The following is a 25483-nucleotide window of genomic DNA, read 5'->3' as shown; positions in this document are numbered from 1 at the left end:
TTAATAACCATTTTACGTGATTACTCCAATAACAAAATATTTGACCAAGGGCATATCGTATAACCAACTCGGTGTAAAGAACTTTTTTTTAGTAAAATCTAAATTAAATTTATTCATAAATGCAAATCTAGGAAATTAATGCTTCTTATATTAGTAGTGACATAAATACCTGAACAATTTTTTTTAATACGCTAATATGAAACATTAACGAGAAAACATAATTCATAAAACAGCAAACACGCATTTATTATAAAAATTTTGCATATGGAGAAGCAAAATATGATTAAAAGAAATTATTGGTGATAAAAACTATTGTTACCACATTATAAACGTGATGAAACTATTAGTGTTTATTTGTTCTATAATTTTACGAGTATATATATTTCAATTTTGAAACATTATATTATAGTTTATTTAGATTGTACTTTTTATATTCAGAACCAATTTAATGATGTAAAATTAAAAAAAAAATGCGATTCTCATACTATTGTAATTTTATTAAAAAAAAATAAATAAAATATTATTTTTAAGAACATGAAATTACTATAGATAAACATTAATTTAAAAGACGTACTTTGTTACTATAATGACTATGATTAAAACCATTTATATTATTAGTAAACAAAGTTGGCTTGAAATGTTAAGAATAAGTTATACCGTAAAGTATAATAATTATTTAAATTACCATATTCCGAAAATCATAAAATACGATTTTGTTTTAATACAAGTTAATTGAATTTCTTAAAATCAAGATAAAACTTTCCGGTTTTACCATTGATCGAAAAAACTATTTCGAATGCTTTAATAATAATAGTCTGTTTCCAAGCTTAATTTGAAATCATAACATCAGCGTTTTGGTGGTTTAGAACAATAGCTCTTTAACACATTAAATTGATTTTTGTGTTTTTCTTAATACCGTATCATCAGAATATATCACACGTTGGGTGTATTCGAATACAATATGTTATTGAAAATTAATTCGTAGCTTAAAGTGATTCGATACTACTCAACAATAAACAGCAATTCGGTATACAAAAAAATGAAAATATAATTATTTTTTCATACTAAAATGTACATTCATACAATTATTCTTACTATTATGCTAAGAATTACAAAACTATAATCATCACCTATTGATCGAGTAGTGTTTGAAATTGATTCGATACTTTGGTCGAAAAACACTTAGAATATGTAATTACGACAATGTTTTTTTTTTTTTTTTTTTTAATCAAAATTTCAGATTTATTACTCTCAGCATATAAATATATATTTAAAGGTTATTGTGTTTTTGCAGCTCGTTCAGCGCGACCTGTAACATTGGATTCAGACGTGATTACGGTTTTTTCGATTGGCACCTGGAACCCCACGAAAAGAAAACAATACTATGGAGAACGTAAAATATGCGTGGAAATTACGATCGTGAAGAACTTGGCGACCGTCGAAAAGTCTCGTCCCCAGTCGTACAGTCCGTCACGTCGGTTTTCAATCACGACACGCCTCCGGTGCACTCGTCAAAATGTCTTTCTCCCGTAACGTGTCACGAGAGCCGCGTTCGACGTCGACCGGAACTTCACAAAACCAGCCAAGTCCAAAAAAACCGTAATAAAGTTAGGTTCACGTGCAGGGTTGTGGAGAGAGAAGCCCTACCCCGGAGGTATACCTTAATTTTTTCTGCAGTGTTCATTAAATTCTTATCAATAGGTAATTGTGTTTAATTTTTAATAATTTGTAGTCCCTAATTTTCGGGCCCTCTCAAAAATTCCGGACACAAGGGATCCCTTCTCCCACCTTCTCGTCAGTCCTGTTCACGTGAAGTGCGTTAACAATTACTGTACAGTTGTAATTAAAATGCGCATGTGACGACACTCGTTCGATGCGGCGATAACGGGAGTATCTTATCCATGTGCATTAGTACCTGTCACGATATTTCACGGATTTGCATTAAACATGTTCAGCGTTGCGCGTTTCGAAGTAGTGATGATCAAAACAAGACCAAAACTAAGACTTTCAAAATCTTGGTCTTAGTCTTGGTCTTGTGAACCCAGTCTCGGTCTTGGATATACGCCTTAATCTTGGTCTTGGTTTTGCGCAAGACTCTTGCTACTTTCACAAAATATAAAAAAAAAACTAAATATCTACCTGTTATAGTTGTGTAGGTTTTTTGTTATAACTTCTAAGATGAAACTTAAGTCCAATATATTATATAGTATATTAATAATATAAAATAATCAAATTATTTAATTTATATTATAGGTAGGTACTCGTTTAAGACTTTGAATTTAAAAATATTATGTGTATATTATTTTACTTGTATTTATATTTGATGAATGAATTTACCAGCATAATTAACTTTGTAAGTTCCTATTACATTTATAATAAATATCAATATTATAGACTAAAAGTTTACGACAGTAATGAAGTGTATAAAGGCTATATAAAGGCGCGTCCAGACGGAGCAGCTTTTGCCGCGCGGCTTCCGTCGGCCCCGTGCTGTGCGACAAATACGCGTCCAGACGGTGCGGCATTTATTTCTCGATTTGTATTAAAGTATTATAATAATTATAATAATAATAATAATATATTATTCAAAAATACTATAGAGTTGTGTCATTTTTAATGGACAACGAAGTGCACGAGATCAGCAAATAATCTATATTTTTGAATCTTAAAAAACATGAAATTAAAGATTTTTGAAAAATCATTATTGATCTTTGTATTTTTAAAAACAGAGAATCTTCAGTATTAATATTTTGATAGAATAAAAATTGTGTCTTCTGGAGATTACTACAAAAATCAGTTTTACCTCAGTGAAAAAAGTTTGTTCTGTTACTAATTACTTTAAAAATAATTTAAATACCTTCTTAAAAAATAAGTACTGATGCCGCGCGGCTTTGCCGAAAATACGTCCACGCACACGCGTCATAGGCGAGCGGCACAAGCCGCGCGGCTTTCCTTTGGTGTAGACCGCCTACTAGGCTGATCGGAAATTATGTCGCGCGGCATCAAAAAGAGCCGCGGAAAATGTGTTCATGTACTCACATTCATGCCACGCGGCAAAAACTGCTCCGACTGGAAGCGCCTTAAGACACTAGTTTAAGTACACAATGTCACGGAAAAATCACACAAGCTACGAAGGAAAATAAAAACGTACTTCCAATCAAAATTATATCTACCGTAGTCCGTAATGACTTCCAGCAATTATTAGTATATTCGATTCAAAGTAGAGGTGTATTATGGACATAAGTCAAAAATTATTCTATGAGCAAGACAACTTTCCATGTTTTCATTGATTTTGGAAAAAAAAAAATAATTTTTCAATGATTTATAAGTATGAAAACAATCATATTATGTTATTTTTTAATATTAATTCCAATTATTTCTAATCATTTTTTCAATAATTCGTCATTTCCTCGAATACTGATAAAATTTAATAACAATATAAATAATTTCTTATTGTTTTCGTTATAAATTATTCGTTAATGAAATTTAGATAACTAATGTGTTTTCGGGGGAAAAAAAATTTGCAAGACTACAAAAGTCTTGCAGTGATGGTTTTGTTTTAGTATTGGTCTTGCAGCTTCGGTATTGGTTTGAACTTGTTCTTGCAAACCTAATTTTGGTCTTGATCTTGGACTTGCAGCAAGACCTTGCGAGACCGCAAGATCAAGACCAATTTTGATCATCACTATTTCGAAGTGATAAGTTTTGGCTGCTATTCAATATTTTCGGGGGATTTTTTTTTTTTTTCGGAAAAATTACTTCAATTAAACGGATGTAGAATAATTTAATACGGATTCGATCATCGAAAAAAAATAGCCGTCAATTCGGGATATAGTACTTGAATGATTAGCGCCTAACGCGTTAAATCGGTGACCGAACAAGAATTATTATTAGCTGAATAACCCGATTTTATTCCAGAGATATTTTACTTTTTAGATAAGAGCCATATTACGATATCGATATGTAAGAGAGAAAAATGGTTGAAAAAACGCACTACTATGTAGTTTAATGATATTTATTTTAATTCGTTTATATTTTTATTTTTTGTAGTTTTTAAACTCAAATGTTATAAATCAACAATATATACACAATTTATGAACAACTTAAAATTAAATGAATAAACGAAATAACCAGGCTTATCAATTGTAAAGGATTAGGACGTAAAATGACGAAAACATTAAAAGGAATATCTTAAAAGTCAAAAATGTAATTAAATTATTTCGTTTGGTGAAAAATTATGAAAAATCGAAGACCATATGAAATCAGTCACAAATACTTTCCTCCGCATGGATAGTACAATAAGGAGAATAATTTAAATTTAGTTTGTAGTTGAGAGAAAATAAAAGTGACCCATACGTAAACAATTGAAATGTGTAAAAGAAAATATATTCAATGTAAAATTTTTGAATCAAATATTGTTTAAAAAATTGGAAGTAATAATTATAAGTTTATAATCAAAATGTGCCGGTAATTTATTCCAACAGTTAGACCAAAGGTTGACGGGGTAGTATTCATAGGAATGGGGTAAATCGGACTATAGGATTAAAAAAAAAAGGAAGAGCTAAATGTGATTTGAATTTGGCCAAGGTAACAGCTACCTCATTGCCTCGAATTTCCACTTGGTTAGGAACCCAGGATAATCGTATATTACAATTTTATTGACGAAGGCGGAATAAAATGGATCTAATGCAAAGATAAAAATGTAATGAATGAGAGTTGAAAGGGTTAGAATTTAAAGATTGAAGATATGACATTGAGTCCGAAATAATCAAGAACTTATTTGTTAGGAAAGGAACGATAAGGGTGAACGCTTCAATGATATCACTCGGCTGTAAAAAAAAAAAAAAATAATGTGGCAATTGCTTGTAAATGTGATGTATAAGTCAAACATAGAGAAGAAGTAACGAACAGAAAGCAAAGAGAGAGAATCGTCGGTGTACAAAGTAATAAAATCTAGAAAATTGCTATCGATATAATCATAGAAAGAACGATTGATGATAACAGGGAAAGTTGTTCTCATGTGAAGATAAAAATCATACCAAGAAATATATTGTTAACGTGAGTTGGTATGTAGTGTGATTATAACGGTAACGTAAATTTGTTCGTACATAAGGGGCTTAGTATAAATTAAAATACAACGACGGAAAAAAGAGTTCACCGTCATTTACAATGTATTAATTTACTTTTATCAGTAGTTATAAAAATTATCGTAATGAACAGAAAGAATATTTCTTGAGTAACCAAAAAGTGATCAATTTTACATTTTTCCTAATATTTATTTTTTTTCGTTACGAATAATCGTGCGTGTGTACGTTCCTTCGATCGAAACGGTCGAGGTGGTAAAAAGCTTGAAATGTGGCTCGATCAGAACGACAAATCATACCGTATGTTGATATCCGTCGATCGGTTTTCGGTTAGAGTAAAATGTCCTCATTAATACGCTAAGCGTGTCGGGACGATAAAAATACAACGAATATGATATTATATTATTTTTGCATTGTACTTACCGAGTAGGCTTTTTCGTAAACATTGTCTGACTCGGGCGAATGAACTGGAGTTGCCATTAGATGACTGGCATCGTAAATCGAACGTTACGGTGTCCTTAGTCTACCGTCCGAACTACTAGCGACGGCCGCATATCGCTGCTTTAACGTGTCACTACACCATCGGAACGGCGAATAAGACACGTAACAATAGGTTTAGGACGCAGGTTGTACGTTGTGCTTCGGTTACGTTAGCAGGAATGACGAGAGTATTTATTCTACATTAGAAAAATATAAAACCATTACTGTACAACATCGACGATTTGAGAATCCCATCACCATTATCAAATACTCGCGAGATAACAAACTACTACTAATAATAATAATAATAATAATAATAATAATAATAATGTAATTTATATGTTTATAGATTAGCTAAACGTAAATAATATAACGGCGACTGTAATAACCGTAATAATTATTATAATTGCAATGATTAGTATAAGACCAATATTGGATATCCGATTACTTATAGAAGTGAAACCATTTGGTGTACAGTACACAGTCTTTCATACGCAATTGTCAACAAAAGTATAATTATGGTTTTATTTGTCCTACATATTTTTATCAGTGATTGACGAATTGTGTTTTTATTTTCATCCGTAGTAATTACGATTTTTTTTATTTTTTTATTATTCAAATCGAAAGTGATCGCGAAAAATCTAAAAAAAAACGATTCATGTTGTTCTATTTTAATAGTACAGTAGTAGTCGCTTGTTAGATTCACTTTGGGATCCACACTATTCATTAAATAAGGCGAAAGACCTGCGAAAAACCTAACCTACACTATTTGTTCAATTTAAATTTGTTATAAAAATGTCAATAACATACATTTATAATAACATAATGTATGAATAGATATATTCGGATTTATAATACTTAAATTATCTATTGATTAAATAGAAAAAACGAAAAATTTGTATATGTATATTGCTGACAAAAAATCCAATGAACCGTGAGTCCAATCAATAAGTGGCTACCACTGTATTTTATGATTATTGGAACGTTTTTTCAATTATTTGTCACATTCTATTATAATGCATTTATATTACACTTATAATAACGAACATTACTCAATATTAGGGCTTGGATGCTTATAAAATTGCATATTTTTTTCTATTGATCAATTAAATGCGCACCTAGTTTACAATTTTGTTCACGTCTTATTGAATCAAATAATACTATTTTTATTTCGTAAATTTATCCATATTTTATGGTTTTTTATTTTAAATGCATTTTTTTTGGAATTTCAAGAATATAAATGCATATTTCAGTGTTTTTTCAAACTTTTATCAACAATTTAAATTAACGGGTAGATGGAGATTATTATTATTATTATTATTATTATAATTAATTAATCGACCTGATTAAATTTTATTTACATTAAATATTTTTAGATTCAAGTTTGATCAAACTAAAAAAACATTATATCACAATGTAATACTTATATTATTAATCAGTATATATTCAAAAAATATAAAATATAAAAACAACTAATAAAAATGTAATACTTAGAAATAACAGTTAATTTTTTACAATACATTTTTACTCAACATATTTTGATGTTTTTTGTGCATATTTTTAATGCATATTCGGTAATTTTTTTAGCGTATATAACTATGCATATACAATATTTTAGTATTTTCTCAGCCGTATTCAACATAGAAGTGCTGCTTTTTTTTTACTTTTTTTTTTTTGTTTACAAACGGCTACGAAACAATTTATGTGCACAAAAAAAATTTTCAGAAAATATACGAAATATATTGCATTTCCTCGGAAAGCCATTTGGGCGGGTGTTTCTGTGAAATTAAAAATTGAACATAAATACACTCCTTTACATTTGACAAATATATAATTAACAGATTTGTATATTAAAACTATACAGTTTAAAGCAAATTATGTTGTAACAATCGGATGCTAACCATGTGCTTGATATTAGGTATAGGTTAAAATATTATCTGAGTCATTTTTTGTTAATTTTCTGTCGACATTCTGCATAGTTAATAACAATAAATTTACGAACAATGGAATATTAATAATTTTTTTTGTTGTCTACGAAATTAACAAAATTAAAAATTTACGAAGCAGATTAAAATTAGTAAGAGTTCTGTCATCCCAGCTTGACTTTTTGAAATGGTCATCAATTCAAATATATTTATTATTTCTTAAATACCTAGGAAAAATAAAAATAATTCTAATTCTAATAAAATATTTGTATAAATGTGCGTATGTATGTATACGTATATATTTATATGTACATATATCTAAGTGTATACAAAAAGTTATACTATCAATGGATAGTTTCTTCCATCACCTCTTTTATCATTTACTCGTTTAATTGCTTCTAGCATATACTCTTATCGTGCCCTCCAGCAAAAATTAATAGTATATTTCAATATATATAAAAAAAAAAAAAATATCTTTGATAGGAAATTATGTTTTATTTTTATTTATCGTGGCTTAGAGAAAATAACAAAAAAACTTCTAAAAAAGACAGAAACTTTTTGTGCCATCACAAACTCGACCATTGGTGGATACGTTTTTTAGCAAAACTAAAAATAAAAAAAAATTTGCTAAGTGAAATACTTTTTCAAGACAGAATAAAAAAAAAAGACTGACATTTTTTAAATATTATACATCTAATGTCAAAAAATAAAAAAATATTAATACTTTTAATTGTATTATATTATATAAATAATTTTATTTTCAACTTAAGGTTCTGAAAGAAGCAAAAGAGTAGCTATTGATTTTACTGCGAGATGTTTTTTTACTTATTCATATCACATTTTGGAACTGTAAAAATGTTTTAAAAGTTTTATATCATATGACCTAACATTATATTATATAAACCAACATTTATACCGTGAACAAGTATTACTTAAAATAGGTGTTTTTATTTGTTTTATAGGCAATTTAAAATTTCCTAAATTATTTATTAATGATTTTCCAGACGTATTCGTTGTTTTTATACTATTTTTAATATTCAGTAAAGTGAAAATTAATTTTTTTTTTATTTATTTTACACAAAAAATCCATACAATTATCTAAATAATAAGTTTTTATAGTTAGAGTAAAAAAAAAAAAGGAAAAAATAAAAAACTACAGGAGTTATATAACAGGCCAAATATTATTTCATATATAAAAAGTAAACGACTAAAATGGTTCAACCATGTTTGGAGAGCGGATGGACAGTAATAAAAGAAATTTTAGTCAACAAAATAAATAAAAAACGTCCATTAGGAAGACCATGGACCCGATGGGTAGACGTTACAGCTCAAGATATCAAAAATATAGAAGAAGAGTCATCTTTTGACGACGCACATAATGGAGAGAAATGGAGAGGTTTTGTGATGGCAGCGATGGGTACTTAATGGGCCGATAAGCTGAGGAAGAAGAAAAACTTATTATTATATACAAAACCACATAAATTGGTGGATTAAGTAGTCACAAATTAGTGCCTCTTGACTAGTATTAAATTTTTCTTCCTAAAATAGAATTAAAAAGTAGTATTTATTTTTGTAGCTAATAAATCACGACACCATTTCCTTTATCACCTGCAAATCGGATTTCGTGGGATTGTGGGAGTGGAGAAATATTTTATAAGAGGGTTAAGATTGGTTTGGAATTTTTTATGAAAATGTACATAGGCATTTTTTGCTTTCTCTTTAATTGTTTTCATATGAAAAGCGTTATGAAACGTTAAATTAGAAATATATGACGAAGCGTTTGAAATTTATTGAAGTGTTGTATTTTGAAACGTTTGTATTTTTTTAGTGTTGGATTTTTTGCCAAATCCTATAATTTAAGTCAAGACTTCCAGATTGGTTTGAGTAAGGCTTTATACATTAAGAGTTTGGTGTTTATGATGTTGTGTTTATTTTTAATTAAAAGAGGTCTGATCTTACGCATACGAGCATTTAGTGTTATGTTGTAGATCGAAGGCGTTTTTTCCATGTTAGATGTTCATCGAATGTTAATCCCAAGTAACTGACTGTGTCGGATGTAGAAATTCATCCGTTGTTAAGTGTAATGTTTGAGCATACTTCTTGTTCGAGTGTTAACGTAACACAAACCGATTTATTTTGATTTATTTCGATTCACCATTTTTCATATCATTCGGACAAGAGATTAAGATACGTTTGCAGATTAAACGAAGCTTCATTGATAGAGTTGATGACTTCATAAATAGCGTAATCTGCTTCTATAGTTTGTTATATAGCAGGTTGATCAGCTACATTGATATTAAAAAGGAAGGAGGATGAATCTAATTTCATACCAGAATTTTATTCAAAGTAATAATATAAATTAAATTTACTGTGTAATATAAAATTACTTCACGATTGTATGATTTTTATTCACATAATTTTAATTCAATATTCGTAGTTTTAAGTATTATTGCAGGGGTTCCCAACCGATGTGCCACGAGCGTCCTTTAAATGTGCCGCCATAAATCAATAAATTGTTATATAAGTATATATTTACCAGCTTGTTATTGATATTCGAGATGAAAACTGATCGAACTATAAAATATTATTTATTGTAAGTATGCCCGTTGCAGCCGTCTCGATCGATCGATTTTATTAATATATTTCACAATAAATAACCCTCTAATAGAGTAGACTGTAAATAGTATATATATATGAATCGGTGTGCTGCAAACATTTTGTTGGAGATGAAGTATGCCGCATTGTTAAAAAGGTTGAAAACCACTGTATTATCGTATCAAGTTTTAATGGAAAATTAATGACATGCCATTTTTGCAAAATTCCAAAAGTATACAAATTCTATATTTCATTATTGTTACTCGAATCCAAACGTTTAATACACAAAATTCTGTTAAGAATAAATTATAATTTAATTTTTATTTTTAAATAACATACTATAAATGCACACATACACACAAATATATGTGATTATATTTGTGTGTATGTTTGCGCGTGGGAGTATGAGTGTATTATGATAATATCAAGTATTTCAAGATGACACTTTTAAGTTAAAAAAAAAAAAGTTATACTTAAAAACTATAAACTAGAAAAAAATTATTTCACCATCTTTATTGTAGACCGAACGAAATAAAAAAATATACATGTTTCAAATTATTGAAATCAAACAAATATTTATAAATTAGTAAATGAATAACTCATATTTTGTTCTTGTATAAAAGATTTTAGTTTTAATTTCTTACATAATATTTTTACATAATCTTATATTTTTTTTTTAACACAAGCCACTCATTTAGCCACATGACTCGGAAACAAATTACATTAAATTAATGTGTATTTACAATTTAAAGTAGTTATGCAATTTCATAAAGAAAATTTTAATGAAACTTGTAGGTATTTGTAACTTAATTAAAATAAAGTGGTAAACGGCATTTGAAAATGTATGTTTGATATCGGAAATATGAAATTATACAGGTTTCGATGAAGTAAAAAGGATTGACAATGAAAGAAATAAGGGGAGTAGTGAGCAGGCTTAATATAACTTTGAAATTAATTAAAAATTCGGGAAAAATATCCTTCATGTATTGTGATAGGAAAGCAAAAGAGAGAGATAAAATCCTTTCTGATTTAATTTCAAAAACAAATAACTTGGCCGGTTTAGCATATTCGTTATTAGTTCTGGCTATATCGGGACGTAATTTGTTACTAATGAACGTTTCCAAGTCATACGTTAATATATTATTATATCTATTTTATATGTTTTTTATTTCATCATTCTCATTTCCATGTTTCTAAAAAGTAAAAATACTTTCACTTTTTTAATATAAGATAATCCGATGTTTTAGTTGCACATATATTTATTTTGCTGTTTTTTTTTTTGTAAAATTATGCGGGATTATAAAATTTAAAATGAAAAAATTATGTTATACATTATAATAAAATAAAAAAAATTTTGTTTTTTAAAATGTTGAAACGTAATATTGACGTAATTGTTATATTCAATCGGGATATTAATATGAAAACAAAAATTGAAATGACTGAATGTTTATTTTTTTAGTCGGTTGATTCCTCGGACATGATACTAGTGTTCAGTATACAGGAAGTGAGATACAATTCGAAATATGTTGTAAATAAAAATAATAAATTATAAATGTAGCTGTTAGTTTGAAAACAAATTAGAAAACGATTCTGAATGAAAGTTGAATATTATACACTGAGAAAATCGAAAATGATCTTTTTGGTGTACTTCTCTTTTCTATAATTTTCAATTTAATGTCAAACTTGTAGTGGTACTAGTTTGTACTTACCACCAAAAAGTTTAATAATAGTAGGAAAAAAAAACATCAAATATATCGAATGCTTTCCTTATTTTACTTCGAATAAAAAAAAGGAACATCCATTAATGAGTTATTGAAAACTATCAATAACGGTATAATTTTAGTATGGATAAAACATAACATTTTTAACTAATTTTTTAACCGAAAACTATACATAATATATTCAGTGTAAAATACTTAAGCAAATATATACAATATTTTAGAACAGCATTATATGAATGATTATATAAATATACAAATAATAACTATCATAAAAGAGCATTTGATTTTTTTCACATAATGAGTTAATTTATTGTTGTAATTGTACAAGACAGTACCTACTCGTAAACGATATAATTATAAAATAAAATAATATTGTACCAATGATTGCGTATTATGATGCGTATTGTATGGAATCAAAATTATTTTGAATTTACTAATTTATAAATAGTGTCGGGAGAAAGCTTTAAAAGCTTTTTAGTTTAGGTATATAATACAGTAAGTACGGCTGCCACATCGAATTACGAAAATCGAAGAATATTAAATGTCGAAAATTGGCTGTAAGAAAATTCTAACGATACCCATGGCAACCATTGTTCCGTAGAGAAAATCGACCCCATCGGACTTACAAATCACAAATAAAGGCAACACAATTGTTTGTAATACATGTTAACTACTATGTAAGCTAATGGAATGTAAAAATTAAATCTTTTTAAAGTTTGTTGATTTCAATTGCATGTAATCTTTTAAAACGTATCTTGTTCTAGAACTTAATTTCCATATTTATACAGTTTATTTATTACTGTTCCTGGCAAATATTAACCGTATTATTCCAACTCCTTAATGATATTCATTGTACATTTTAAAATAAATTATACCGCATCAGAGAACGTAAAGTCGTCGCAGTCTTAAGCGGTTAATTATGCATTTTTTTTTTTTTGTTAAAATATACTATAGTAAATATGAAAAACATGCTTAAATAATTATATTAATAAAATATTTTACCCGGTTTCGGGATATTAAAGAATCATAAAACTCAAAAATTAAATAACGAAGACAACGTTTTGGGGACGTATATGTTTTTAGGAGCATCCTGTTGTGACAATGGACGTTGCAGAGAACGTAGTTAAAGATTAATAGTTTTAATTATCAGAAATCCCGTAAAATAAGATCAGAAAAACTAATTTAATTAGTTATAATATTTTTCACAAGTAAAGTACGAAGCAGAAAAATATGTTATTTAATGTACAGTTAAATAGAATGTAATTCAAATGTATTAGAAGTGAATTACAAGGAAAATCATCATTGAAGAACAATACTGTTATAGTTTTATAATGGCTTGACTTGTATTATGTATTACGTTTGTGTTATGGAAGCGTATTCGATTTGAGCAGTGTTTAAATTAAATAAAAATAAAAATAAACACATGCTTGTTTTAAAATGTCATTAATCGTTTTTCAGCTTTCCAGCATTTTAAATATGCCCTCAACGAAAGGAAATGAAACATCATAAAAGCTAATAAATTAGAGTTATACCAGTGAAAATATTCGCGAAAATCGCAATACGCTTACATTTTGGGTTATAAAATATAAATTAGGATAAAATAATACCTTAAGACTCGAAGTAATCGCATGTATACATCATACCTTTTCTCATATTCTGAACTCTTTAATGCATTTAAAATAAAAGGATTTCCAACCGTAAACGATACATTGTGTATATTATAGAGTCATCATTTTTTTCGAAAAAATAATTGCTATATTAAATAGCATATATGAGTTGATAGGTTATGTGTTCGAAATAGGCATTTGGAAAGAAAAAAAACAACTATGTACTTGGTACGTGACCTGATTTCGACGATTTGTGATTTCCTTACATTTATAATTATTGATCAGTTTACGTCAAGGAAGAACTATATATTTTTTTACCTAATTTATTTATCAACTAAACGTTTAAATCTAAATAAGTAAAACGTAAATTTGAATCAAAAAAATATAATCTATAAAAATTATTTATTATTAAAACAACGTACATAGTGTTCGATAATAGAATATATCGATCAGTACATCTCCAACTCCCGACAGTGAAACACGTGTGTTCAGTTAACGATCACGTATATGCCTTTATCATCAGCTCCCGATAGCATTGTGTTATTACGACAATCGACGCTCAATGCACAGATAATATGACCTTTTTCATATCCCATCATTAACAAAATAACGCGAAATTAATATCAACAGACGTCTAGGCAACATGCCGATGTTTACCAAATCGAATATACCACCACCACACACCAAGCCCAGTAATACGAATCTATCAAACACTCCCAAAACATCAAAAAATAACATAACACTCAAAATAAGTCAAACCTCTCACTCATCTCAAACACTCCATTAAATAATAACCGTGGTATAGAAAGATCACGTATTCTAACCACGGAGCTAACGAATCTAAATAATGTTCATACAACATGCAACCCAGATAAGAACGAAACATTGGGCGGTGGTATGACAGATAACGTTGTACACGCTGACGAATGTGTTGTTAACATTTTTAAACAATCAGAAACACAACCAATAATATTAAAACCAAAATTAAACTTCGTTTTTTGCAACAGTTAAAGTGAATAACTTTCAAAGAGATCAGGCCATTATTTTTAATTTGATTGATGATATTCCACAAATTAAATACATAAAATCAATGGGTCAAACAGTATTCCCGATAAACATACTCTATAAATCCAACATATCCAACAACCGTATTTGTATTTTCTTGAACAGCAAAAACATATCAACGTCAACGAAAATGTAATATAAATACTAAGGCTAATTAACCCCTCTAAAATAATAGTGATCTCCAATGTTTGTCCATTTATTTGGAACACCAAATGTTCACCTGGAATCAATTAAATACATCTTTGATGATGGATCATCATTTGAAATAACATTTGACCAATTTGCAAATATAATAGAAAATATCCACAATGAAGATGACCCATTCAATATCATACATGAATATGGCCTTACCAAAAATTAAATAATCTTGATAATTGAACACATTTGTCCACACCTCACCACAGAAATTGCTAAAAAGAACTTTACCCGTATTCGAAATAAACTATATAAATAGGGTCCGGATTTTTATGCAAAAATTATTGTTAAATATGCACATATTTATGCGCACAAAAATTCAAAAATATGCAAAAAAAAATTTATTGTGTATTAAAATACCAAACATTTAAAAAAAATACAATTTAATTATAAGTATTTAAAATGTATTTAAGTCTAGCATAAAAATGTATATTAATTATTGAATGAGTACCAACATGATGTAACAAAATGTACTTTTAAATTATCAAATAGAAAACTTCTACGATTGTCACGTAACATCGCCTTATATTTCGAAAAACTTCTTTCCACGTCTGCTGATACAATGGGTGCGTATTTGAAACAAGAAATATCTTTTGGTGACAACTCTGCAAGATTTTCATCATCGTTTATTATTTCTCTGCTTATAATTCCAGAAATTTTTTTTATTTGTGATAATCCGGGATTTTTTGATAATACTAATATAATATAATATTTAATAATATAATAATAATAATAGTTTCACTTTAGCAAATTCAATATCACGTTCTCCTTCCCTCAATTTATTTTCAACATTTTGAACCAATTCTAGACTTTTTCCAAGATTAACACCCGATTTTTTTAGACACGTGATAGTGTCTGTTATACATTGGAAATTTGATAAAATTACCGAAAGTTCATTTTTGATCGAGTTATTAAATATGTCGACCACTTATTTGAATTTGTCGAAATTCTTACCATAATAAAAGGCAGCATCTAGCCATGTTCCCCATCGGGTAATAATAGGTTGTGGTGGTAAACTTAAGTTTGGACATTTTTCTTTAAAAGTACCTACCCGAGTAGGTGCTTTCAAAAAAACTTTTTTTGTATTATATATCAACAAATCAAAATTTGAGAATTTATCCCTAATAGTTTCTGATAATCTATGAAGCCCATGGGCCATACAAGTAATACGAATAAGTTTAGGATAAAATGTATAACAAACTTCCGACTATATATAAAGCTCAAAAAATCGAGACAAAAATGAATCTGAGCTCCCTGGATTCTAACATGAATTGAAATCAAACATACACAAATCTCTTATAATGAATATAAAATGGAACATTTTAATATAATCCAATGGAACATAAATGTTTACATTAAAAAACAAAATGAATTCAAACATATAATCGACAATTATAACCCTCAAGTAATATGTCTACAGTAAACCAACTTTAAAGATGACTTTTTAGCACCCTTCTAAAAATACACAGATTTCATCCAAAATAGAAAAACAATGAATATGATCAGCGGGAGAACAACAACATATGTTAAATATAACATTCTTGCTCAAGAAACATTGATACAAAGTTATTTAGAAACTATAGCAATAACAGTCTTCCAAACCAAATAAACATCAACTGATCTGACATAGAAAACGGCATGAAACAACTCCTGAAACCCTATATAATTGTGGGTGATTTTAAAGCGCATAACAATCTATGAGGCTCAAATACAACAGATCATAGAGGGCAACTAATTGAAAAAATAATCAGAGATGAAAATCTAATTTTATTAAATGATTCAACATTTACCCATATAAATCTGACAAATGAGAAGTTCTCAAACATAAATATTTCTTTAAGCACTTTCAAATGCAAAAAGACTCGAATGGGAAGTATTAAATGACATTTACAGTATATTGCAGTAGCATGCCGAAATAAAATTTTTTTTGATGCAAATTGAAAAGTCTAGTTTATCACCCACCCACCCATATTTAAATTCATCTCATTCAGAACTCATATATCAATATTTCTCTACCTAAATATATACGATAATTATGTGATTTACATATTATTATCCAAAAACCACCCACCCTTTTTAACTTGTTGCCTGGGCTTCATTTAGACCTATATTCGGCACGTCACTGGTATACTGTATACTGTCGCTATAGCGACCATATACTAATAAATTCAAATCTAGAAACAAAACAAATGAACTCTAAACAAATCAAATACAAAGATGGAACCTAAAAAGCGCTACCTGGAATCTTTTTTATGATTTATTAAAAGAGAAAATCAGTTTAGTACAACGTTTCTCAAAGTGTGGGTCGTCAGTCAATTTTTGGTGGGTTGCGAACATTTTTTGAATTATATAGATTTTAAGCATAACAAAAATAATTAATGGAATAATTTTACATACACTACTAACTCACAATCAAATTCATTAGAACTATGGAACAAAATAAAATCACTCAAATGATTAAATAAAGATAACGATATCATATTAAAAAATGAAAAAAGGTTCACCACCCCTATTCTAGATAAATACCAAAATTTAAATATGTCCTACACATATGCCTCAAAAACGGAAGAAGAGGTTGGCATTGTAGTTGTATATTCACACAATATAATTTAATACAGACTACCAAATAAATATTCAATATATTCAACTGAAGCAATACTTATCCTCAAATCATTAAATTTCATAAAAAAACACGAAAATATATTTACAAAAAACATAATACTCATAGACTCATTGAGCAAATTTAGCAGTTTAAAAAACACGATAAACCAGAACATAGCTAAACTTATTTAAGAAGAAACCATAGACATAATACAAAGGGGTATTAATATCATTTTCATTTGGGTACCGAGCCATACGTACATAAAAGGAAATTAAATGGCAGATAAAGTTGCAAAAAAAGCTACACTACCTATATTAATCATATAGAATTTCTAGAAATCTCAACATATTTAGACATCAATAAGCAAATTGAAAATTCAATTCAAATTAAATGTCAATCTCACTGGTTGAGACAGCAGACCAAAATTAGAGAAATAAAACGATCAATATATGAGTGGAAAAATCCGCAATTAAACAGGAAGGAAACAATTGTATTTAAGTTTAATGACTATGAGGGCTGCCACTGTGTTTATAATTTTAAAAAGTGAAAAAATTGGCTTTTATTTTCTAAAAAAATGATTAATAAATGACTTTTTTTTTCTTTAATAAAGTGACCAAAACCAACGATTTCTTTAAAAATGTTTATTGAAGTATAACGAATAATAAAAAAAATGTAACATATTATTATTAGGATAATATAACATTATTATAAAATATTTTTAAGTTTATAACCAACTCTGTTATACACTAAGATTAAACAATAAAGTATAAACTACTATTTATTAATAATAATTTAACATTAATCATAATTAAAATAATATACAACAAATAAAATACTTAGACTCAAATACAAATTAAAATAATAACATTCTCAACATAGCAATACAATTTGTAGTACATTTATAGCAAACAATAAACAATAAAACCTATTTTTTTGATTTTTTTAAAATAAATTAAGTAATCAGATTAGATTTTCTTTTTTCAATCTTTGTAATGATTCAGTCTTGATACTTCTTTTTCGTTCATCGTCACGTAGTTTTTTTGCTGTATCTAACATCTTTACTGCTACTTGAAGATTAACTGAATCATTACTGTTAATTGCTTTTAGAAGTCTGTCAGTGGCTTTTTCTAAAAATGTATGAGCTGATGTTTTCTGTATTGCTTCTACTTTTTTAGCATTTAAATATTGTTTTTCTAGATTTAAAAGGTTTATTTTGTATTTAACAGTTGTTTCTCATCTTCTCTTCTGAGTTTTTCTTCTTCTTCCTTACATTTTTATTGATTTTCTTCTTCTGTTTTCTTTTTTTTTTTTAATTCGTCTAAAAAATTTACATGTTTAGAATATGCAAGTCTTGCAGATAATAAAAGTTATTTCGCTATTGGAATTAATTCTGGTTTCTTATTATATCAAAACAATCCATCCTGTATGTTAAGACGACCATTCAATATACGAAAAGAGATTGCAGATTTGTCATCAATCAGTATGATTCCTGATTTTGAAAACCACGTTCCATTTCTGCACTGCCATGTGTTAAGGTTAAACAGGCTTTAACAACTTTGGTGACTGTTGGATATTTTATCTCACCTAATCCAGAATTTAATTCAAAAATATTATTCCAAAAATGATCTATTCTTGTTTTAGTTTTTGGTAATGACTCAAATCTTAGTAACTTCCATTCATCAACCAGCTTATTAAAATCAATCTTAAAAGGCATAATATTTGCAATTTTATTAATTTTAATACTACTCCTCGACTTTTTAATTTCATCAATTTGCAAGCATCTAAAATATTTAAGTTTTGATGAATTTTTTATCGATGACTTGTTCAGTACATGATTTTCGGCTGAGACTGAGAAATGTTTTCTTACATTTTTTAAAAATGTTTTTTTATCAAGTTTAGATAAATTATTAAGATGTATTTTTAATTCATTAAGAAGATGAACAAGCAAATCACTTAAGTCCTTCAGATTAACATCACTAAATAAATCAAAAGTATTATTTTTTAACCAATCACTTACAACATTTTCTTTGCATACATAACCAGCAATAATACATACAAGTTGACTTAATTCTTCATACATTATGTGTATGAGCGGTTTTTGACGTTGAAATGTAACCGTGATTTTTTTAAAAATAGACGCAGACCGAAAAACAAACTCAAGCTCTGCTTAAAATGTACTAAATTTTAAACAATCAATATTTTTTTATATTTTGATGTTTGGAGTAAGCTCTTTTGATTATTAGGAATAAATTTTAAAAAATATTCTGAAATTCCAACATATTTTTCAATGATACGTGCGATGATAGAGCTTAGAGTTAGATATCTCGATACATGGGCGTCACTTAAGTCCAAATTTTGGGATAGCAAAATTTATTTTTAGAAAGTTAAAAAATAAATTGTTAAAGGTTTAACATGATTACTGGCTTACTGGCTTAACTGGTTTATTTAAACAGCTAACTCTTCTTCATAAATCTTGGTATGACATATAGTGTTTACACTGTTTTATTGTCCGTATTGGACTTATTACAAAATATAATTATTTTGGATACAACCACAATAATAGATGGTCTATGTTCGTACACTCTTGAATAATAAACTTCGAATATATTTTTAAAATCTATAAATTTGTTTGGGGTAGCAAAAGATGCCCTCGCTACCCCACAAAAATTTCTGGGGTAGCAAAGATACCCTTCGATATCCCTTAGTGATGCCTATATCTCGATGAACAATGTTTTAGAAATTTATGAGCTGATAATCCTTCATTTTTTTAGATTTTTAAATAGTCTTCCACACGTTTAGGCCAACCACGAAAAAAGTAATAAATATCTATGACAAAATCTGAAACTCTGGTTCCCATATATTATAATTCTTCAAAAAACTATTATGATTATAAATATTATGAATATTGCATGTTCAATATAATTCACACCTCGAATAATTTTGATATTTTCATTGACAAATCTAAATACTTTTTTGTTCACATTTGGTCCATCACTTCCAAGCATCAATAGTTTTTCAATGGGTATGTTACTATTGTTCAGTGCTTTCTTTATGTAATCTTCTAAAATTTCTCCAGTGGCAGTACCAATAAAAAATGTTTCCATACGCTGAACAACTTCTTCATTTACTGCATCAGACCAATATCTAATAGCACATTGTAGTTCTTTTGCACCTTCAGCATTTGTATTTTCATCATATATCAATGTATAATATGTATTTTGGAACTCATCAAGTAAAATTTATCTGAAATGGGGACCAAGCGAATCAGTTATTAAGTATGATCATTTGGTACGACTTAAGGAAAAACTAGATTTCACAAAATATTAATGCAAACGTAAGTTTAATTAATTGTTTTATTTTTATTTTTTATTTCAACTTTTAGACAATTGGCCAGTGTTACAAGACGAGATCATATTATATTAAATTGTTTATATGATTTTCAAATTCACTCAGCGTGTTTGCAATAAAATGAATCTGTCTGGAAAGACCCGGACCGAGTCGCCCATCCGTAAACTAGTGACACCAGGCGCAGTGTTAATTAGTATATACTATTTCAAAATATTTCAAAAAGGTTTAACTTCAATAGCACTCGTGCAAGTGTTACGCGATTGTTTGTGTTTAAAATTATTATACAACGAAAAGAAAATATCATAAACAAGGCTGTGGAGTTGTAACTAAAATATTAAAAACTCGTAAATCAAACATATATTAGTATGTTTTTATACAGTTTTTATTAATTATTATAAAAAACAAATCTCCAGCCAAATATTAAATTTAAGTTTAAAACGTGTATATTTTATTAAGAAATGTAATTTATTAAAATGCAAGAAGGTAAAATGTATTATAAACTGTGTTAATTTTGTTTTGTATTTTTTCATGTAGTCTGTAGTGTGGGCTAATGTGTCACTTTAGGCAGTTCTTAATTAAATCTTTAAAATATATCAAAACTCATATTACATAAATGGGTGACAATTTGTTAGAGGGAATTATCAATCCGGTACAAGATTAATTGAAATTTGTAAATTTCAAATTTCCACTTTATGATTTAAAAATTTCAGTTCTATAAAAAATGAACAAGAAGAAATACTAATATCAATATGTTATGCAAAAATATACAAATTCTATAAGTTCATTATAATTAAGTTGTCATATCAACCAAGTAGATCATGCATACAATAATAGAAGTAGTCAATTGGCAATAGCCTCCATAGTTGATTCTAAAAATAAACGATTAATATGTTATGTTGTGACAAAAATAATAAAAACCTGACAACAATTATAAAAACCAATAATACATTATATAGTTATTGTTATTGTTATTCAGAACTGATATTGATTTATTTTTATTCAATAGTAGAAAATGTGACCAAAACATAGTATATACTTAGAACATATATATGTATATATATATATATATATAATAAATAATTAATAGATAACAATAATAAATTAGAAACTTTATTTTTCTAAATTTTTGAAATGGTTGTTTAAAAATAAAATTGCATCCACAGATGAGCCACTAAGGCAACTCCTTCGCTCTTCAACCACTCTTCCAGCAGTACTAAATGATCGCTCACTACTAGCGCTACTTGCTGGAATAGCAAATATTTGCTTAGCCAATATGGATAAGAGAGGAAAATTTAACATTTGATTTTTCCAAAATGTTAAAACATTATCTTCTTTTATATCAAACTCAAAGTATTTTTATTTGTACTCTTCTAGTTCTTTTTTATACTTGGGGACATTTACTGAATTTTGGAATCATTTTTAGCATCCTCCCACTCTGAGAACGGTGTAATTCCGGAAGATTTTTTAAAAACATCTCTTTCTATTGGTTGTAGAATACTTGAGTCACTATTTTCTTCTAATTCAATCTGCGACAGTTTTACCTCAATATTTTGATGGATGCGGGCTTTATCATTTTCACTAAACATTTTTAATGATTTAAATTTTGGTGACAAAAATACAGCAATTTCATGCTCATTAAATAATTGGAATTTAGAATCCATGAGTTTTAATCCTTGTTTTCCTAATATCTGTAAAATGGAGTTAGTTGTAGGTTCTTCACCACTGTTACACAATATATTGATCTGAAAATCAGCATACTTTTTTAAAAACTGTTAATATAAAATTGCTTTATGGATAGTTGAGCATTTGTCACCCTCAAGATCATCAGAGGCTTTCTTGAATGTTTCTAAAAACTGAATAATTTGTTTAAGTAAATCAGTGTTAATATTTTTGATACGACCAAAGTCTTCTCCGTGAATTTGAATAATTTCTGGAAGTGCTCTATGTACTGACTGAAACATTAATAGTCGAGTGTTCCACCTCGTCCTTTGCTAAGCTCACAATTTCTTCCAGAGCTTTTCATATATTTAACCAAGTTTTTACATTCAATCATTAATGTTAAAATGGGTTCTAATGGTTTAATTTCAAATTCTTCTTCTTGCTCTAAAAATTTGATGTCAAACAAATTTCTCAAAACCGTGTTTAGTAAGTTAGCGCAACAATTCAATCTATTGTAGTTTCTAAGTGCGCTTAACATATTTGAACCTTGGTCAGTAACAAAAGTGACACAGGACATCAAATCATTATTTACCTCAGAAGCTGATTCAGATATTTGACAAAAAAAATTAGACATAAATCGTTTTATATTTTCACCAGTTTTTGTTTCATAACTAGGAAATTGGCCAGTCATGAGTAGGCGATTATTGAGTTCCCAGTTACTATCAATATAATGCAATGTTATTGACATGTAACTATTTTTTCTATAGTTGTCCGTCCACATGTCACAAGTTGATGCACACAACTTTTTTTTTATACAAACAAATATATATTTAAAAAGCTCATTTCTTATTTCGTTAGCAGTTGTTTGTATATGTCTAGATATAGTAGTTGGATGAGGCAAAATATCAGTTATGTCAGTTCTTCCAAATGTTGCACCAGTGTTCAATAGAAATTGACCAAAACTCTTTAAACCTTCCCCATTAATAGCAGATATTGGTCTAATATCCAAACAACAATATTTAACACATTTTTCTATTGTTTCATTTTTTAAATGTGTTGGTATTATTTTTTTTTCTTGTTTGTGACATCTCGATTGTTTTTTGTGATTTTAGTTCATAGGTACATTTGTGTCTGTTCAGTGTAGCTGTTCCTGTGATTTTTTTATAGAGTTCTTTGCATTTGATACATGCAACAAAATCAGTCAATTCTTCATCAGGAGAATTCGTTGAATCTAAATTTTCTATATTTTGTTTAACAAACATAACCGTTTGAAATTTTTCCCAAATTGTACTTTTTCCGCCGTGTGGTACCAACATATACTCCCCAGTATCATTTAACAATTTCCGTTTGATTACAGTTTTTTGAGCTAGAAATATTGATGTTTGTTGACAATGGAGTAGTATCAATTAAAGATGAAGAACTTGAAGCGAAAGAAAAATTAGAAGCATCATCCATTGTGTTATCTGGTGTTGGAGTACTGTTTCTTAAATATCCCTTAGTAGATGTAATGGTTGGAGGACTTAGAAAACTTGAATCCAAAAATTCAGGTATTTCTTGGGAGTTATTCATGATTCTAAATTAATCAAACAAAAAACCAAAGGATACAAATTTTTGAGAAATATTGAACAGATTCTTAGTGGATATAACACAGTACAACTTACGGAAAATTATTTACCGACTATGGTAGCCAACTTGCAATATACTCCAGTGACATCGGTTGATGTCGAACGGTCCTTCAGCATCTACAAAAATATTCTTACAAACCGGCGCGGCGTACTAAAATGACACCGGAACACATTGAACAATATAATATATAGTAATCAATTGTATTTGTAAAAGTAATTAAATTAAATATATTTAAAACCAAATTAACAAAAAATAAATTTAAACTGAATTTTTCTTTTGATATTAAATGAATATTTTGCATATTTAAGGACATAAAACATCATATTTTAAGGATTTTAAGAGAATATAAATCCGATCTCTACTTATTACTAATCAACTGATAAGTAAAAACTATACTTATCAAACTATCACCTATTATAAATTATAACATTATTAATCAATTAATTTATCAACATCAATATCAATTAATTGTCAAAGATTAGATTTTTTTATAAAGTACATAGTGTTAATTGGTATAATTATATCCTTAGATTTTACTTTAAATTATCATAGGAATCTTCACCACCCTAAACAAATGATTAATAAACAATAAATCATTTATGTATAGTGTTTATTTGTAGCCATGACAATAGTAAAAAATATTAAACCTGATTAATTTTTGCAACAACTAAAATTATACTTAAACTACGTGACAGTAATAATTCCATAGGATATTATGTTATATTGTGAACTATAAAATATTAACTTGGCCTTGTTTAAGAACACTTTTCACATGTATTCAAATAATTCTTTCAATAAATTTTATATGAATATATTTAGTTTCATTATATTACCAACATTACTAAATACTATTGCAAATAGATAGAATACCTATTCAAAAACGTATTTATAAACTTATGAGTTCTACAAAATATTGGAAGTTGAAGTAAACCACTAGAATGAAAAAAGTATTTAGTATTTTAGAATTAAAAAACTAATAAAAAATTATTTTTTAATTATTTGAAATACAAAAAAAAATATTTAAATACAAATTTTTGAATACTTAACACGACTATATCGTAGTTACTACAGTCTACAACGTATCAACCAGTGATTGAAACGAAATTGCCAAGTTTTTTGAATGAATAGTCCAGACATAATATTATTCATGTTAAATTATAGATCACGATAAAATATTTATTAAATGTCATTTATCATTAATATAACACTTCTTATAAGAGTGCACTTAAAAAACCTAACGCTTAACCACTAGGTAAAATCAAAGTTTCAAAAATGTGTTTTAACTATGATACTGACTTAAAACTAATATTTTTTCACATGAAAAAGATGACCCAATAGTTTTTCAAACGATTTATAAGTGACTGATGTAAAAAACATTGATTACTCCTTTTAATAGATTATTTTAATACTTGGGTACTGGGTAGTACCTATTGCAAATAAAATTCATCAGTCTACATTTTAAATATAAATATTTTTATTTAAATGTGGGTGCTGTAAACTGAATAATATTTTCCACAAACCTCATCGACAGCTCACACTCTCACTGTCACCCACGGCAGTAGGTACGCCACACGTA

At 27.9% G+C, this 25483-nt stretch overlaps 1 protein-coding gene across 2 annotated transcripts in view; it reads right to left on the bottom strand.

Annotated features, from left to right (window-relative positions):
• LOC112682463 overlaps positions 1-25483 on the bottom strand; it is a 242905-nt gene that overhangs the window by 197740 nt on the left and 19682 nt on the right. The window contains exon 2 of one of the 2 annotated variants that reach the window (XM_025553065.1): positions 5508-5761. The exons of the other annotated variant lie outside the window; for it this stretch is intronic. Within the exon in view, the coding sequence (XP_025408850.1) occupies positions 5508-5564 (57 nt within the window). The 5' untranslated portion in view covers positions 5565-5761. The remainder of the gene's footprint in view (positions 1-5507; positions 5762-25483) is intronic. 2 annotated transcript variants of the gene reach the window in all.

This window comes from Sipha flava, unplaced genomic scaffold (assembly GCF_003268045.1).
Source record: "Sipha flava isolate LNK unplaced genomic scaffold, YSA_version1 204_pilon_pilon, whole genome shotgun sequence".
NCBI classification, from domain to species: domain Eukaryota; kingdom Metazoa; phylum Arthropoda; class Insecta; order Hemiptera; family Aphididae; genus Sipha; species Sipha flava.
This window is presented reverse-complemented; position numbering and strand designations above follow the sequence as displayed.